Genomic DNA, 19916 nt, shown 5'->3' on the forward strand with positions numbered 1-19916 from the left:
CTAAATTGAAGGTTATCTTCTCGTAACCAGGCTATAAAATAAAAAATAAAATCTTATCGTTATGTGCGTTTTGTATCCCGTTCATTTCATCAGTTCTGGGCGCCTAGCCAGGATACCAATCGTTCGCTCTGTAGCGAACGATACGGTAATCTCTCTCCATCGCTCTTCTAAATTAGTGCGACAGAGACAGTTACGTTTCGTTCGCTACGGAGCGTAAACAATTGGCATTATGACTACCCAAGCAACCACCCCACCCCACCCAGTGACGTGACGCAACGTCAGATTCAGTAAATGACACTTTGACAATCGATGTTATTGTATTGCAGAATAAAATTAAGATAAATGTTTGTAAACTTTGTAATTATGGTGCCTCGGTGCCTATGCCTAGGTGATGCACTAGGATGATGTAATGCTGGTATAATCGTGGGATACTTGCTGATGCATTCTGTTACATTTAATACAATGAATATAATTGAAAGCAAGCTCAATTGGAATATTATCGGACGGCTGTATCTCAGAAGTTAACATTAATGATTATAGACGTTAGGTATTGTAGAAGTGAAACAGAGTTTGAGCTTATCGTCGGCGGGAAGCGGGAGCACGTATCTGGAGCACGATCGTGGTATCCGCGTAGCCCAAGTCTTTTTTTAGTCGCGTTTTACGAGCTTCAGTTTATGTTCGTGACTCGCCCGGTGCGGAAGTCTGTTTGACTTTTGGAATGGTCTCATTTGGGAACATGACAATGTTCAGAGGGATTTCTATTGTAATACTCCTATGTTATGGCCTGGTTCATGGAAATGGTATGTATTGATTGATTGTGTGATACTTAATACAATTATGTTTCTGTTCTGTGCATTTTATTTACTGTTTTATTGAATAGTATTTAAGCTTCTTGTAGTTTTAGCTTTTAAAGTGTCAGTAGGTATCTATTAATTAACAGAACTTAAACATTATGCTGTTCAGTGTCTTGTTGAACTCAATCATATTTTTGTAGGAGATTTACCTTAATATGTAGGTAATAGACATAAGTTAATTAGTTATTCTTATTTACAAAATATATAACACCTATATTATACACATATATATAAATACTTAAAATGAAGAATTAAAAGTTATAGGAAATCCATTCCGTTCAAAATGTTCTGTTTTCATTGAATTATCTATATAAAAAGTAAATAACTTCTTTCAGAAACCGTCAAAGTGGTCACAGTTGCAACGGAGGATAATCATGGCTTGCAACGCTTCCTGCGCTCAGCTAGCGTGTATGGCATTGAGGTGAAGGTGCTTGGCAAGGGTCAAGAATGGACCGGTGGTGACATGAATTATGCTGGTGGTGGCCAGAAGATTAATTTACTTAAAGAATACATCAGTCAGGTCAAGAAGGAAGGGGACAATGACCAAATCATTCTATTCACAGATAGGTGAGAATAGTAGTAAAATGCACAAATATAAAATAATAAATTAAAACATTCAGCTTTAAATACTTGGTGCAGCAAGGTGTTAAAGGTTCAAACAAAGTGTGCTTTGTTAGAATTTAAACTAATTACTCAAGCAAAGGAGACATGACTGGAAAAAAAAATCTGGAAAATATTAAACTCTCAAAAATATTTGTTACAAATGTTGCATTACAATATGTATTTCTTTCATAGTTTCATATTAGTGGTTTGCAATAATTGCAATGCTCTTGCAATATGAGATTTGTCAATTCAGCAAATAGTATTATTGAGCCATTATATTCATAAGTACCTTTGTATATTTCCCTCTCATAGTTATGATGTCATGTTCCTGGGGACCTTAGAAGAGATCATCAAGAAATTTAAATCATTTGAAAATACCAGAGTTCTGTTTTCTGCTGAGCAGTTCTGTTGGCCAGACGTGAAGCTTGCAAGCATGTATCCTAAAACGGAGGTTCCTAGCCCATACCTTAATTCCGGAGGATTCATTGGTAAGTACATTATGGATTCTTAAGTCTAATAATCATTATATAATTCCCTTAGTGAAAAGATGAAGTAAAAGTACATATACAACAATATTAATAAAATAATTTTATTTCAGGGTACTTGCCTGAACTTTCGGAGATAGTGAATTACAAACCTATCAAGGACAAAGATGATGATCAGTTGTATTATACTAAAGTGTATTTGGATAAGACTACAAGGGAATCTCTGAAAATCTCTCTTGACCATGACTCGGCCATATTCCAAAATTTAAATGGAGCTTTATGTAAGTATAAATTGTTTTATTTATTAGTAACTAAAGAAAATAAGAAAAGATTTTTTTTTATACATGTGTAAGTATCCATTGTGAAAAAGTCCTGCTAATGTTGGTTACTTATGTCAGACATTGCTGCTACAAGTTAAACTGTTAATGTGTTGTGTAATTGATATCTGAGAATATCTCTAAATAACTGCAGTCACTAAGTTACAACAAAGTATAATATTTTGTCCATTTTTTAGCGGATGTTCAGCTGACTGCCAACTCTACAGAAGAAGAATGGCCTTATATTACAAACGTTGCCACAAAGCAGCGGCCGCTGATTGTTCACGGCAACGGCCCTTCCAAGCTCACACTCAATAATTTGGGCAACTACTTGGCCAAATCCCGGTCGGTATCTGAGGGTTGTACGTTATGTAGGGCCAAGAAGATACAACTTAAGGTACGAAGCAGAGTTATAACTTTAAATAAAATCTAAGATTAGGCTTGTAGGAGATTATTTAGGAAGTAATTTAGATTAAATATTTGGTATGATTACCTATATTATTTATTTCTATATTAATAAGACTGGAGATTGATAGCTTGCAATATTTTGCCATGTAAAATATTACAAGGTTGTGTTTATGAATTATCTATTAACTTTGATTATAGTCATTCAACGTTTTTGTTTTAGGAAGAAGAACTACCGTCAGTTATGCTGGCTGTGTTCATCGAGCAACCTACTCCTTTCCTGGAAGAGTTTCTAAAACAATTACTTGACATTAACTACCCAAAAGAGAAACTGCACTTGCTTCTGCGGAATAACGTAGAGTACCACGAGTCAGACGTTGATATGTGGTACCAAAACTACAGCAGGAAATATGCTACAGCCAAACGCATTAAGCCCAGTGATTTCATCACTGAAGCAGAAGCCAGGAACACTGCTAAGTAAGACTATCATATTCAACAATATGGTTCATACAGCAGACTAATGAAAATAATAATAGGTACTAGCGTCCCATACAGACACAATTTAATAGTTACTTCAAATATGCTGCTCTCAATTGATCTATTGAGTTTATGCCTATTGGTATACTCATTGGTGCTGTGCCATACTTAAGTTTAAAAGCTGACTATATTTTACCATTTTGTTATGTATAAAATTCTAAGTTTTAGGTGTAACATAGTTAACCTTTTCGACGCCGTGTCAAATACAAAAGCTGTCACTCGGACGCCACGTCACCAAAGTATCAAAACTGAAATTGAACTTTATGCATATGCACGTAGGTATATGTTGCTCTGTGGTCTGTTAACAATTAATCGGTCCTTGGCGTTGAACCTGCGGTGCGGATATATCGGTCATTGGCGTCCAAAAGGTTAAAATATCACAATCTCAAATTTTGTAAAAATTACGTGCCTATGATCTTATGAAGTCGTATTTAGGTACCTAGACGTTCTACATGTTTTGGAAATAGGACCTAAGACCTAGGACCTAAGTATTGTTCTGTTTCAGGGAGCGCTGCCTGGGCAGTTCCTGCGATTACCTCTTCTCAATCGACAGCGTGGCCCGCGTGGAGCCCGACACCCTGCGGTACTTGCTCTCTTCCGGCTATGATGTCATCGCCCCGATGCTTAAGCGGTTTGGAGGAGCCTGGTCTAATTTCTGGGGCACCATCAATTCGCAAGGCTTCTACGCGAGGTCTGCAGATTACATGGACATCGTATTTCACGCCATAAGGTAAGAGTCTGCACGGCGATTTTGATTTTTTTCATATATGTATGTAGAATTTTAACGTGTTCACAACAATCAATTGTGAGTTGTTATTAAGCAGCTGTTGCATTGTCGATGATAAGTAAGAAGCTAGTAACATGAGTGAATGTTTCGTTTGCTTCAGTGTTAAATCTTTACAAAATGCCCGCAGAGTAAACAACTAGCCATGAACGTTTAAATAATTTGACTGTCTTAATTGTACCAATCTACATAATATATCTTTACATAGATACTACATTTATACTTTTGTTGCGAGAGAAAATAATCGATCGCTACTGGCGTTCTCGGAGCCGGTCACATCTTCCTCAACATGAGATGACGCACTTGCTATCTCAGTAGTTAAATAAAACGGCGCGCTGACACCGTTATGTATAACGCTGAATAATAATTCATTAAAGTTCTTATCAACTATCCCTATCAGCCAGGAAAGGAGAGACTGTAGCAACATGTCGAAACTTAAACATATCATGTTATTAATATTTAGGTCGTTTATGGATGGTATATTTTTTCGTTTGTACCAGTTAGCTAACTCGCCTCGCCTGCAACCTTCGTGGCATAGCATTCTCAATTAGGTGTTCACTAGACTGCAGCTCAGAGTTCATGTTGACTTTGTGAATATAGAAACACCCGTTTCACATTTTCTAAGAGTAGGGTAACTAATGATTATAGTACGAGAATGTGTACATACGGCACAAATGATTCTTTAGGTATGTTCTTTGAGTTCATATGTTTTCACCTAAATCTCTTGCTTTAGCAATTGACACCTACAGTCAGCATCAAAAAGATCACGAAATATGTAAATAGTGATGGTCAAAGAGGCCAAATACATACATCGATATGTACAAATTCTTATTTCTATGGTAACAAAGGTGTGTTAATTTACGATAGATTTGGCCACTTTGCTCGCCTCCGTCTTTTTGGTGCTGACTGTACTACCTGTCCCATTAAAAGTCTTTGTGAGGCCTTTAAAGGTCCTTAATCGTCTCAAATTAGGCAAGTTATTGGTTATCGAGTTCTGTGGACTCCTCGCCACTGTAACGTACATAGTTCATTTTACGATTGCGGCGGCAACTATCTCATCAGAATGCCTGGCGTCCTCGTTACTGAGAACACTGAGCTTACGTGTCAGCTCTCAATTCGTGTAATGTTGATATATTACCCACTAATTATTGCACAAATAAATGGGTTGGAAACAAAATGATACACCATTTTACATTCAATGATATCATACAAATGTACTATTAATAATGCTAGGATAAAAATATCTTCTATTTTAGCATATAACAATATATATTTTCGATCTTGTAGGTATATTATGCTGCTTCTGCCATTCGAACTTTCATGCTTGTCAGGCACTAGCAATTATATTGTTATTGTCATACAAAATGATGGTACATAAGGAGTCAAAATGATCCTTATAATTATTAAAAGTTCCAATGTCAGGGCACTTAAAAGAACAAATCAGTACAAGTGTAAGGTACAGAACCCGCGCCTGATATTATTTTCTGAGGTATTAATATATGAAGGTGTATTAAGTTATTACATAATTATTTATTAATCTCACGGGAAGTAGAGTCCATTAACATCTATTAAATTCATATCCATTCTCAGTTGGAAAGTTGGTGAAATAGGCGCCAGATAAGTCTCGTGTTTTATGGAAAAAGTGATTTAAGGGTTTGGTTCGTAAGCGGCACGATAAATGCAGTGCACGGTGCACCGCAAGACACGCGACGGCAGTCAGTAGCACGTCTAGTCAAAGGCAATGGAGAAGTCAGTCTTGAAGGAGCGGCGGTCGATGGAGTACATGTTGTCCGCCGTGCACTCGTACACGCCGGCGTCCATCTGGGTGGCCGGGTCGATCTCGATCTTGGACTTGACGCGGTCCTCGCCGATCGGCCACTCGTGAATCTGTACGTTATAAAGACAATGTTCATGAGTTCGTGTTTACAGTTTAGGTTCATAATTCTTTCACTTTTCTTATGAATTGAAGAAACAATATAAGAGTTGGAAGTAAAGTAACTTGCGACCCGCCGCGGCTTCGCATGGGTTGACAAAGTATACACCGAAACCTTACTCAAGAATCTTACTTACGCATGACTCCGTTTAGTAGTTCATGAGTTTATTGCGAATATAGTGATGTACAGACAGACAGACTCCGCGGGGGACTTTATAATATGTTAGTGATAATTTAGTTACATTCGCCGAGTCATCGGATCGGATACCAACCTTTTATATTTATTACTTACGTTTTTTATTTATTTTGACTGATTTTATCCTTTATCTCAATAAGTGCAATTGTAAATCTAGTTTGTAGTTAAGCGATTCAGGTTTGCCAGTAGATTTCGCTACTTCGCTATTGTTCTTAGTCAGTTAGCCGTCGAGTTGCATAGAATCTTGATTCGAGTTAACTCATCTGTTCGTTGATTCGAGTTATTCAAATCAGACAAATCGACTCATCCATCGCTGAGCTAAATTAGACTCGCTTTTCATTATTGGATTGAGCTGAAACTTACAATGTTATGGTACGGTCAGCCAAGAAAGTGGTCTACCACTTTTCGACTCTATCAATCAGATAATAGAGTTGAAAAGTGGTAGACCACTTTCTTGGTTGACTGTACCATCGAGCTGTTCTTATGTTGGAGACCGGAGGAGGTCATGTCATAGAAACTCTTGATAAAACAACGCTACCTCATTATGTTTGGGTTTGTTATAAAAGTCTCGATGACTATTAGTAGATTGTTGAATGAAAAGTACAGCCAACGATAAAAGCCCTAAAAAGTGATAAAATAAATAGTGTGTGTGTGTCAGCTCCGACGCACGAGTGGACTTTACTCCTTATGAACGATTATATTATAAAATACATTATAAAGTTAATAAAAAAGTGTTTCCACGCAGCCGATGCTACGAGATGCGTAAGATAAATTTCGAACGATTTTACTTCCCATACATTTTCATACCCCCTTATATTAGGTATTTTGCTTATAGTAGGTATGAAAATCCAAAACTTATTATTAGTTTTATTCCATGTAGCGTAACCTAGTGAGCCGATTCTACTGTTAGAGTAAAGGCCGAGCCACACCGGCTTGCGTGTGCGTGACGTGCGCGTGTGCGTGCGCTAAAATGTTGGAGCCGCACACGCACACGTCACGCAAGCGGTGTGCCGTCTCTCATAAGGATTTGTATACTACAACTCCGCACGCGCCCGTGCACGTCACGCACACGCAGCCGGTGTGCACAGGCCTTAAATCGAGACGTTTTTATGGACTGCGTCCGGGCGACGCGACGAGGACGACATTGTACGACGACAAGAGAATAGTCCATAAGTATCATAAATATTAGACGAGTAAATGTTTTAAACTTTTTTACTGTTGTGGTGAATGTTTAATTTAGTTATTTATTTATGTACTTATTTTAATTTGGCTGGATATCATTATGCAGGGCGAAAAGTACTAGTGGCTTAGCGAACAGAACATGTTGTTATATTTTAATTTACAATGAATAGCTGATAAAGTAAATGTTCACGAAATAATAACATAGAAATACGAATGTTACAGTATAAAACAGAAGAAGACTCAAAATAGTAGACAGAAATATCTCATAAGCTCATCAGTCTCATCGCGTCATAATGAGGTTAACGAATGTTCAGTGAACTGCGTCGTTAACCTTAATCTAAATGAGTATGCCGAGCGTCGAACGGTGCCTTTTCTACATATAAAATACTCTACACTTCTACAGCTATCATAAGATCATAACTCATTGCTTATTGTAGGGGCCCCAAGCGACTAATATAAATTCGTTACAAAAATGTAAGTCAGCAATTTATAATATTGTCCAAATTATTTCGGCTACTGTGTTAAATCACGAAACGTTTCCAATAGGGGTTAACTGTCGTTGTCTCTCTTTATTCGGCTCTATGTAGTGGCGTTAGCGCCTCAAACAGAGCGTTTATAGTTAATTAGCATATGGTATCATACAACGCAAATAAGTACCTATTACGAATTTAAATCGATACATTTAATAATGAATATATTTAACACGGAGCATTTTTTCGACCATGTAAATTACAAGAAAGTGGGGTTACTTAATAATGTTTATTTATTACTTATTACTAAATAGTGAGCTTAAAATAAGAATTCGCTTACATGAAGATAATGATGAGCAAAAATTTCGACGCCGTCTTTGAACCAAGTGATGTGAGGACGCGGTGAGCCCTTGGCAATGCAGAGGAAGGCGATCTTGTGGCCCAACACGTACTCGAGATCGAAGTGCGACGCCAGCAGGATCTTGGCTCCCTGAATTACAACGGCCAATTGTGTTATTACGAGTATCACCCCCTTATTCATAAACATTTACTAAAGTTGACAAGCCGATAATAATTGTTTGTCCCTTTCCATCATACCAATACGTCGATTATTATCGGCTTGTCAACTTTAGTAAACGTTTATGAATAAGGGGGTTTAGTTTATTTATTACCGTAGAACACACTAAAGCGCGCTTACTTTATGCGACAAACTCGATGCGTTGGACGTACATAATTTTACATCAGATACCTAATCTACCTAACTATCAACTACTCAATTGAACTGGTAAAAATAATTACTTAAATTTGAATATAAAATAAAAATACCAGTACCGGGGTCACACTGGCACTGCGACTTGTCAGGCTATAATTATTTATCAAATGGCCATTACTCTTAACTAAACTCAATTGTAATACAAAATTAATAAGCTCACTTACATCGTTGTTGTTGTAATATTGATCGGATTCCGGGTCTCTATATTTCCCAGTTATAGGTAAGCCAATTTGCACCTGCAAGTAAAATAATATCAGAAACCAGCCGATTATAAGAAGGTAGCAGTTAACGTAGACAAAAGCGTTACCTTGGATTTCGTTCTACCTCTGGAGCGTCCACGACGCGCACTTGCTGGGTCGATTATAAACCAGAATACTAAGAACAATCCTAAGAGAATTTTAGCTCTAAGGAAGAACATTTTGATAGGTTGTTATTGGCGGGAAGAGATGAGGTCCAGGTGTCCTGGGCGCTGGCACGGGCCCGCGAGGTATCTGCGCGACTGCAGCTCTGCACGCTCGCCACGCCAATCTCTCAATTGACTAATGGCGGAGGTGATCGCAGGAGGGCCCTTGTCTCGTCCCCTGCTTGATATATACCAATCGTCATATCCTTTCGCATTTCGTACATTGATACTACAACTATATTGAATATTTATAGGACGAGCGTTACCTACCAATATTAAGTTTATTGGTATCTGTTATTTATCATCTGCGTTTTAAAAGAACCTACTTAAACCACTTAAACAAAAGTAGACGTATACGCTTACCAACAGAACAATGGAATACTATGAAAACAAAAACTCGCTAAATAGGTTACCTACCTTAAATGTCCTATTGCTGGATATGGTCCCAATACCTTAATTCCTTAATACCTTAATTCGTGGTAAGTGGGTTGTTCACTATTAGGACGTATACCTTAATTAGAGATTCCTTATGATTTTCATTGACCTATATCTTGTTCGTATTTGTCGTTACATTTCTGTGATCTCGCCTCTCACTTACGAAATAAGCGAAAGCATTTTTCTGCTTTTATTTAAGTCTTGAAAAGATAAGAAATACCAATTATTTGTCTACTACCTAACATAAAGGTTATCATGCCTGAACTAAAGGTTATAATGAATTATTATCAGCTGTTTTATTTGTTAAATAAATAGGTGAAGTATGAGAGTTGAATTGAGGAGGAAAATAAAACGATATATGCTGAACTTGTGTCCAATAATCGGAATAGGTCGATTAGTGTAAGATTATCCCATAACAACAAAGTGTATCTTAAGTACGGCTGACCTTATTGGGGCCTTTTGACACATTGAATAGTATAGTGTTTATACTTACTATGAAACAGAAATTAAATTATTTTAATGAAAGTATTTTAACTTTTGGTTTTTGTTTTATAAGGGAATGTTAAATTGTCAGTAACATATAATTTCCGTTTCTTTTTTTTTAAGTTTTACATACCTATTAAAAACTTTTACATTATTCCGCATACGTGAACTTTACAAATATATATTTTAGATATAAAACTAGAACTACTAGAGCTCTGTGAGCTGTAGACCTCGCGAGCATAACAATTTAAAACTACCTGCCGCCGATCTGCCATTTTGAAGGAAATATTTAAAAAAATGCTTTCGTATGTCCGGATATACGAAAGCATCTTTGACCAAGGTGAAACAGATACAGATAATGAACAGAATGGTCTTCAAAAATGTGTGCAAAAATACTACCGTCGCTTCGCCAATCGAATACATATAAAACCAGTATAGAACTAGCTTCCTCATATTGTATCCTGGGTTTTATATGTATTCGCTTCCTAAGAACTGTAAGCCCCAAGTTCGTAAGAAGTGTAGAGCTTTTACAACGCGCGTTAAGAAAGCGCTTGAATCTGTCAGCACACTAAATTCGATTTAACGACCAAGGCTTAAAGTCGAAAATCCAACAACGCTTGATAAAAAGCGCCACCGCTGTCGTGTGAATAAATACCTACACATGTACCCATTTGTGTCATTCAAACGGTTTTTTAACGCGCGTTGTAATAGCGCCCGTGGAAATCGGGAACAAAAGTAGATTTATCACTACACGCTTTTATTAGATCTTGTGTACCTTCTTAAGACTCAACATGAGATGTGTTCCGTCCGCAGGGGGATATGGAACGTGCCGTTCATCACCAACTGCTACCTGATGAAGATGGCCACGTTCCGAGCCGGCGCCGCCAAGACCGTCGACTACCACAAGGAGGCAGTGGACCCCGACATGGCTTTCTGCGCTAACCTTAGAGATCTCGTACGTTACTAATTTATTGAAGCGAAAAGTTCTTTAGCGGCGCTGTGCACTTTTTGTGATGAGGAAAAAATGTTAAACTCGCGACAGGTCACGTGACCGTAAGATTCGTAAGACGTAAGACGGACAGTCGGACACGTGACCTGATCGAAGAACTGTTACAATGTCATTGAGTTTTGACTTCTGCCAGCACTCCCGGAGTGCAACCCGTTGTTTTTTTTAATATTTATAAAAGGATTGTTGGCTGATTGGACAGATTAAATGTAAAAATTATCTGCATAAATTTTGTAATGACATCTTTTTACAGACTACTTAGCTTCGGTCGTATAACTATTTTGTCCCATCGTGCCGGCTGTTAAGTGACAGTTCGTAAACTTTAGTCCAAAAAGGCAAGCCCCCGGGGGCAACGGCAAGGCAGATTTTAGCAGTCTATGACTTTAAGTTTGTATTAGAGATGCCCCGAATAGTGAATTTGGCCGAATACCGTATACCGAATATTCGGCCCCCGCTCTCGGCCGAATACCGAATATTCGGCGACTGAATATTCGGAATGACATGCGTACATTTAGAGTCACAATTATTACGAAAACTGTTCTCCAACAAAGCACAACGTTTGCTAAGATATATTTTTATGTTGAACAGAATTAATGAATGTTTAGTTAGAGTCAATCAAATCAGACCCATGATAAAAATAAAATATTTTGGAATAAACAAATGCTCAACAACGTGCCTTCGTATTTAACCACTTTCCAAGAATACATTTTAAATATTAAATATACCTACTTTATGGTTATTTTTTTGTTATTTTTTACTTTTTAGGTAGGTGCAAGAGACATTCGGTATTCGGCCGAATAGTAGGCAACATTCGGCCGAATACCGAATATTCGGCAAAGTGGCCGAATACCGAATAGTTGTCGAATTCGTGGCATCTCTAGTTTGTATCGTGTGTTCCATCTCCATCGTAGCGTCAACTCTAAATAATAGTACCTACAGAGACGATTTTGATGCGTAATTTAGCATGTCTGTATGAAGTATATAGATGGCATGATTGACAGGGTGTGTTCATGCACGTGAGCAACGAGTTGGAGTTTGGGCATCTGGTCAACCCCGAGAGCTTCGACACGTCTCGCACGTACCCTGACGTGTACCAGGTGATGGACAACAAGCCAGACTGGGAGGCGCGCTACCTGCACCCAGACTACGCCGCCAACTTCGAAGAGGGCAAGAAACCCGCAATGGTCAGTACACAAATCATCTTTTACACATTTGTTATTTGTGTTTACATGTACTTACATGTACATTCTGAGGTAGTGCAATCAAGAGGATTTGTATTGTGTTGGGGAATTAGGTACCGGATCACAAGAACTAAAAAAATATATAAATTGGGGCCATCCAAAATCTTAGATGTGCTAAGAGGAAATTACTCGTATATAATCCCGTTCCAATCTTCCAATGCGCTTAGCACTGATAATAGATACTAATATGACTTGAAAGGTACTGACCAGTAACTCTTTCATTATGTACAAACTCTGTAACACTGTTTATGGCCTTGTGCCTAAGTAGTGTGCAATATTTAACCCTTAACCAGGCTGACATTACAAAAATGACAATCGATTGTTAGTCTTACGCATAGAAAATAAGTGTTTGAAGTGCCGTATGTGGAAAAGATGTATCCTTTAGCCTGGTAAAGGGATAACCCCAATAATTTCAGTAAATATTTCTAAAAATAGTTTAAAGATAGTCATGGTTTGTTGTGGGCAGCACTATCACCAGAGCCTCGAGCAAGCAAACAAACCGATAGGTAGTCGGTAAAAGAGTCAATAAGAAAGTCCAAATGATGGACTATTAGTACTTACAGGCAGCGAAGAGGATCGTGTTCTCTGGAAGAGATGGGTGTAGATGTAGCTTCGATTGGAAATAATGCTTAAGATACTAAATTGAAGTAATGATACAGTTTATTTTTAATGAATGTTAAGTGATGCCGAATAATCATAAATAAAACTCCAATATAATTGAATTCATTGATCTAAAGTAATGTGAGTGCTATTGTATTGCACACAGCTGTAGGTACATATATGTTTTTGTTGTTGATAACCACTTAGTCTGTTTGCGTTGTTAAATTGCAATGTAAATCAATCCCCGCGCCGCGATTCGCATAATCATTCAATTAGCGCGCTCCTGCGAAGCGTCCCACATCTTATACCACTCATGTTTTTTAACCTATACTATTATACTACCAATTCGTGTTGAAATAAATCGAAAGAGCGTTAAATTTTATAATCTGAACATTTCGACTTACATCAACTATTGTTTACTTGCTAGACATTTTATATGTGTTAATATAAAAGTTACTGTGCCTATTGAAACCAATAAAAACGCGCCCGTGTGACGGAACCTTTAGCAAGCTATACAGTTACTATTGACAAAACAATGTTTCGTCCAAGCGTCCATTACAAAAAATAGAACCACTTTCAATGCGGGCGTTTTATTATAGTGATTAATCGGTTTATGATATCTCCGAATGAAAGTGGACGTGCATATATGTGTAATGACAGCAGTGATATCTTGACTTGTGACAAAGGCTTAGTAATGCCATTGTGAACAGGACCGTCAACGTTTTCAAGAGACATTAATTGCTTATACCGGGACATTCGTACGGAGATATATGCTAAATTGAAAGTTTTGGTTGAAAGAACGTTGGAGGTACCGATACGAATAAATTAATGACGTAATCATAAAAGTACTGAACTTTATCGCGCCTAATATTGAATTTTAATTATTTAAGCCGTTATTGACACTTAAATTGTCAACTTGGTATATCGGAATGTGTAATGTATCTTAACCTCTAGCTGCCCAGAGACCTATAAAAAGGTCTCCTGTTCCATTCTAATTTGAACTTTGTGGTGACTAAATAAAATTTTATTTTGCTAGGCAAGATTTGACGTATGGGCGGCTAGAGCTTAAACATGTATTACCTATAATTTATTAGAGTTACTTAATTCCACCACGTGGAAAAAGTTTTTGATTCATTATTGTTATTTCCAGCCATGTCCTGATGTATACTGGTTCCCAATGATGTCCATGCGGTTCTGCAAGGAGTGGATTGCAGTCATGGAGGCGTACGGCCAGTGGAGCGATGGATCCAATACTGTAAGCATGGTTGATGTATATATTTTTCACCACACCAGCTCGGAAAGGCTTACTTTGCAGTTCAAAAACTGATAGCAGTAGAATTGACTTTTAAATGATGATTTTGGATTATAAATATTTAATAACATTCATTTGGGTTTGATTAAGTTTGATTTTGTTTGATATTTTACATTTAATAGTTGCTTCGAGTTGGTGTGGTGAAAATTTTGTGTTTCACCCGGGGGCAAATTTTGTTTAACCCTCGTGCTTTGAAACCCTCGCAACGCTCAAGATTCCATTTTTCGAACCACTCGCTACGCTCGTTGTTCTATTTTACGGATTCGCACGGGTTAGCAAAATATACACCTAAATCTTCTTCAAAAATCACTATTGATAGGAGAAAACCGCATGAAAATCCGTTTAGTAGTTTATGAGTTTATCGCAAACATACAAACAGACAAACACGGCGGGGGACTTTGTTTTATAAGATGTAGTGTTTTTGCTAACGCATACTCTGTAATATGTCATGTCGTAACCATAGTCGAAACATTCATGTGACACGTATTGACAAGCCTGTTACTTATTAGATTTTTTAAAGCACAGCAGAAGTGAGCTATGGAGAGTATGGAGTCGATAAATTAAAGTCATACTCATCCATATTATAACGTTGAGATGATTTTGTCCCATATTATTTGAAAAGCTTGTCTGAAAAATAATACAAATGCATTTATTTCATTACTTTTTACATCAGTTCTTAGGTATAATATATAATAGTTAGGTAGGTAATTAGTCCATCTTAGGTATATGGAGTAAGTAGGTTAGTATTTATCTAAACATTATGCAACAAATTGTGTAAATTGTATAATCGGGTCAGTTGTAATCTTGATAAGTTCATAAATCTCTTTTAAAACTCATCTTGATGTCAACTTATAGATCGCAACAGTATAGTATTTTTAATTAGATAGTTAAGTTAAAATATAGCACAATTTCAATATTTTATTATGTAGAAGTGAATGCTTGGATGTTTAAAAAGGTGTTTTAGGATGAAATCACTAAATGAGAATGAGTATGACTTTCATTTAAATAGTAATATCAGTGTTATGAAAACTCCAGAGCCTGCTTATAACCTCCTAAGGCCCAACCATACGAATGAAAAACCAAGAATGTGGCACTGAAATTTGAACCTATAGTGCAAGGAATAGAGTTGATTTAGATTTGCTAGAAAATTATTAAAAGAAATGCAACACTATTCCCACTATTGAATTTTCATCGACCTGAAATCGAGCATTAGAAAGAACTTGCAAGAAGGTAAACAATCTTGATGTGTCTTTTAATTGAAAATCACGTTTTAAAAATAAGTCACGGCAAATATGTAACAATTATGAATCTAATACGATCATTCATATACTTCTGCTTTCATAAGTAATCGTTTTTAAAAGAAATGTCAAGATCGCTTACCTTCTTGGAAGTTCTTTCTAATGCTAAAAAAAAACGAACTATAATAAGTAGTTGCTGACATTTGAGTGTCCCGTCTCAATGCCTTTACTGTCATCCCCTAGCTTATCTCACAATAATCGATGTACCTCATACTGTTCGACATGTCAAGATCGCTTACCTTCTTGGAAGTTCTTTCTAATGCTAAAAAAAACGAACTATAATAAGTAGTTGCTGACATTTGAGTGTCCCGTCTCAATGCCTTTACTGTCATCCCCTAGCTTATCTCACAATAATCGATGTACCTCATACTGTTCGACAGGACAAACGCCTGGAGGGCGGATACGAGGCGGTGCCGACGCGGGACATCCACATGACGCAAGTGGGCCTGGACAAGCACTGGCTGCACATTCTGAAGGAGTACGTGCGTCCCCTGCAGGAGATGGTCTTCATCGGCTACTATCACAACGTGAGTGGTTCTCATTTACTAACAGACTATGGCGGTCAGTATGGCGCGTGCTAAGTATGCGGTGCCAGATGGCGCAAGTCAAGTGGACCAGCAAAGAGTTACACATAGGGATTGCAATCCGGTCCGGCGGATCCGGTAATCCGGCCGGATCCGGCACATTTTTCATGATACCGGATCCGGCAAAATTCACCGGATCCGGTCCCGGATCCGGTAAAGTGAATCAAAGCGCTAAAATATAAAATTACAGCTTAAAACACTGCTAAAATTTAAAAGTTCTCGCCAGTATTCGAATTTTCTCTCTCGCAAACAGCAACACAACAACTTGTTTGTTAGTTGACGCCAGTCTTCTAGCCGACGAAATATGTGTCGTGAGATTTCCGTGCACCGTAAGTACTGCATTGGTTTATATTCAGTTTATTGTGTTGTTACATTGTAATTTAATGTACATGTTCTTTCGTTTGATTTTGTACAAACCATTTTAGCCCACTTATAATAAGTGTTACCTGCATTTAAAATATAATAATGAATAAATATTTATAAAATTAAATAGAGAAATATATGTTGACTTTTGACGACCGGTCTGACCTAGCCAGTGGGTAGTGATCCTGCCTGTGGAGCCGCGATCCTGGGTTTTCGAATCCCGGTAAGGACAATTTTTTGTGTGATGAGCACAGATATTTGTTCCTGTGAGTCATGGTTGATTTCTATGTATTTAATTTTAAGTATTTGTATATTATATATCGTTGTCTGAGTACCAACAACACAAGCTTTCTTGAGCTTACCGTGGGGCTTAGTCAATTTGTGTAAAAATGTCCTATAATATTTATTTATTATTATTCATCATTTCTCTTAGGCTAGGGTTTTTATAATATGAATATAAAAGTAAAATATAAAAACACTTAAAAACAATAAAAAATACATATAAACACATTATAAAAAACCTAACACGTATAAATGGTGTGCCAATTATATACACGTTTATTGATTTTGTTTGCTAAAACTAAAATGGTTGAATTGAGAGCACCTTTTTGTTGGAAATGTGGGTTGGGCTATAGATATTTTAAGAGAAAAAGAAGATTTTATTTGTGGTTAAGTAATGAAAACGTTGATTTTTGAGACTTAAAACAGCCGTCATCGAATTAAACTGTTGTGAGACATACTAACATTGAATAATTTACGGTTTAGACTCACTTGTTTTTAGTCACTCGCGCGACATGTTTCGGAGAGCCTAGGTCTCCTGTTAAGACACCAGTTTTATTAATCCATTAAAAAATATCCTTAACTTCGCATATAACGCTAAAAACATGATAAAATACGTGACTTGATGAATTTTTTAGCCGCAATACCAATCCGGCCGGATCCGGCCGGATCCGCCGGATTGAGGCCAAAATCCGGCCGGATCCGGCCGGATTCAAAACCAGTCCGGATTGCAATCCCTAGTTACACAGTATACACTGAAGGAGCATATGTTAAATTCAAGAAAATTGATAAATAATAAGCCTATTTTTATATTATTAATTTTTTTCTCTCTCTCTCTCTGAAGCGCTGGTGGCCGAGCGGTAAGAGCGTGCGACTTTCAATCCGGAGGTCGCGGGTTCAAACCCCGGCTCGTACCAATGAGTTTTTCGGAACTTATGTACGAAATATCATTTGATATTTACCGGTTGCTTTTCGGTGAAGGAAAACATCGTGTAGAAACCGGACTAATCCCAACAAGGCCTAGTTTCCCCTCTGGGTTGAAAGGTCAGATGCCAGTCGCTTTCGTAAAAACTAGTGTCTACGTCAAATCATGCGGAGTTGTCAAGCGGACCCCAGGCTCCCATGAGCCGTGGCAAAATGCCACGAGGAAGGATAACGCGAGGAAGAAGATATGTTTTCTCTCTTGTTTGTTATAATGAATAAGTGTTCTATGTTGTCAGCCGCCGGTGTCTTTGATGAACTTCGTGGTGCGCTACCGGCCCGACGAGCAGCCCTCGCTGCGGCCGCACCACGACTCCTCCACCTACACCATCAATCTGGCCCTCAACACGCCCAGTTAGTATCACCACAACACAACTAAACACACTATCCTCCCATCTCAACACGATTTTAAGTTAACATGAAATAGCGCGCATATATTATGCGAACAAATGTAACAACCCGCGCTCTACTTAAGGTAGCCATTGCTCACAAGTTTTTTTTTATATTTGTTAAATTATCGCGGTAGCTAACTAACGCTAACTGCGTAAATTTAGATGCATGAAAGAATAACTGACGATTCACATGGAGAAAATACGGAAGGTTGTGAGTTTGAATCACCTCGACGCTCAATATAATGATTGTGAACGTCCAGTATTTTATACGTCAAATTAAGGGTGAAATTTGTTGCAGCTCTTATTTTGTATTGTTTTATTCGAAAAATAGTAGGATACTATTAGCAGTAGAGTCCGTGACATTTCCTACAAAATAGTTAACAATTATTCTTAGTTGCCAATGCCACATCGAGGTAAGAAATTAACGCAGGATTTACCTATTTCATATTACAATACAGGTAAATGGTGAGATATGAACGTATAACGTAATGGGTATGTAAAGTTTATAATATGTGGTTGTAGAGGTGGACTACGAGGGTGGCGGCTGCCATTTCCTGCGCTACAACTGCTCGGTGACGGACACGCGGCCCGGCTGGCTGCTGATGCACCCGGGCCGCCTCACGCACTACCACGAGGGCCTGCGCGTCACGGCCGGCACGCGCTACATCATGATCTCCTTCGTCGACCCGTGAACACCCCGCCCCGCCCTGCACCCGCTCTTAACACTATTCGACCGCTACACGCAGAGTATCACCACTGCCAAACACCTGCCAATTCATTGACGGGTGCTAGTATTTTATATCTAGTAAGAAATACTAACAGGCAAAAAGTAAATTTGTCCCACATGCCATGTTGTATATGACAGAATATGTACTTTGTATAACTGAAAAAATTGTGACCTTATGTTGTAGGTAAATATAAATGTATAAGTCTCTTATTAATTTGAAAAAAAAAACATTAATAGTACATGATATTCTAAAATGTATGTTGTTTTAAAAATTGTAATTTGGAGGTCGTACATAATATATTACATACTGGGTCGTTATAATAATGTGTAGATATCGCCTTAATGTGGTACACAGTCTTGTCGAGTGGATAGGTACAAATAGTGTCTATAGTTCAGTAATTAGTAATTAAAAAATGGCAATACAATCATTTTATATCTGATCAAATGAATAATCTACTAAAATAATCTAATTATACTTTTAATTCGTTTCATTAATGTTTTAATTATACTTTTCAATGATGATTAATTAAGCCAAAGACTTATTGTAAACTGAACAATTGATCGAGTTGACTAAAAATAATAGTAAGAATTTACATTATTATATTTTACTTAAACATATTTCGGATTTACGGAAGTCTAAAGAGAGTGTACTTATAAAAAATTGTAGCAGTGTGCATTTCGATTCCGATCGAATGTACCGCGGTGGTCTGTTTGAGATGACTTTCAAAAGCAACACTATAAGGACCTATCAGTTAAGTAGGTTGTCTTGCCTCTCTAGTTATCATAACGAATACATGTAAGTACTTTGCAGTAGTAAAGCTGTGAGTTAATTAATAAGGAATTGCCTACTTTGAGCATTTATTAAGACTAGGGCCTTGTTTAGAGAACAGTATTGAATTATTAATAAACGGTAGCCGTGTAATTCGGGTTCCGTTGGAATTCATTGTCTTTATATCCAGTTCCTATGCATATACCTACTAGATAACCAGTGGTACGTAGGCAAGGCATTGTATTTTTAATTATTAATAATATAATATTATACTTGCTATCAAAAAGACGTGTTTCATATTTTCTTAATTTCCCAAATATTGTTTCGTTTAGCTCAGTTTGTGTTTCATTTATTTCACTTATGATCTCGTCTAATATAGTGTTTTTTCAAAAGGGCCTGGATAGAATATACTTGTTGAATTGCTGTATGATTCATTTGAAACGAATTTCTTGGGTGGATATCTATCGGCTTTGTCAAATTCTCGTTTTGCGAATTTATTGTACCG

The 19916-nt window shown here is 37.5% G+C and overlaps 2 protein-coding genes across 2 annotated transcripts; one reads left to right on the forward strand and one right to left on the reverse strand.

Annotated features, from left to right (window-relative positions):
• The first annotated feature begins 422 nt into the window (after positions 1 to 422).
• Positions 423 to 18728, forward strand: LOC134679029 (procollagen-lysine,2-oxoglutarate 5-dioxygenase). The gene is made up of 13 exons (XM_063537830.1): positions 423 to 800; positions 1190 to 1421; positions 1770 to 1945; positions 2056 to 2223; positions 2457 to 2656; positions 2888 to 3141; positions 3707 to 3931; positions 10673 to 10814; positions 11867 to 12049; positions 13857 to 13959; positions 15695 to 15843; positions 17763 to 17877; positions 18438 to 18728. The coding sequence occupies exons 1-13, from the start codon at positions 719 to 721 to the stop codon at positions 18605 to 18607; spliced, it is 2199 nt and encodes a 732-aa protein (XP_063393900.1). The 5' UTR covers positions 423 to 718; the 3' UTR covers positions 18608 to 18728.
• On the reverse strand, positions 5535 to 9199 carry LOC134679040 (immunoglobulin domain-containing protein oig-4-like). Its single transcript, XM_063537851.1, has 4 exons — positions 8846 to 9199; positions 8703 to 8774; positions 8107 to 8256; positions 5535 to 5872 (listed from the first exon to the last, which is right to left on the reverse strand). Exons 1-4 carry the CDS (start codon positions 8954 to 8956, stop codon positions 5714 to 5716), a joined length of 492 nt encoding a protein of 163 aa, XP_063393921.1. The 5' UTR covers positions 8957 to 9199; the 3' UTR covers positions 5535 to 5713.
• Positions 18729 to 19916: the final 1188 nt, after the last annotated feature.

The sequence above is a fragment of the Cydia fagiglandana genome, chromosome Z (genome assembly GCF_963556715.1).
Source record: "Cydia fagiglandana chromosome Z, ilCydFagi1.1, whole genome shotgun sequence".
Classification (NCBI taxonomy): domain Eukaryota; kingdom Metazoa; phylum Arthropoda; class Insecta; order Lepidoptera; family Tortricidae; genus Cydia; species Cydia fagiglandana.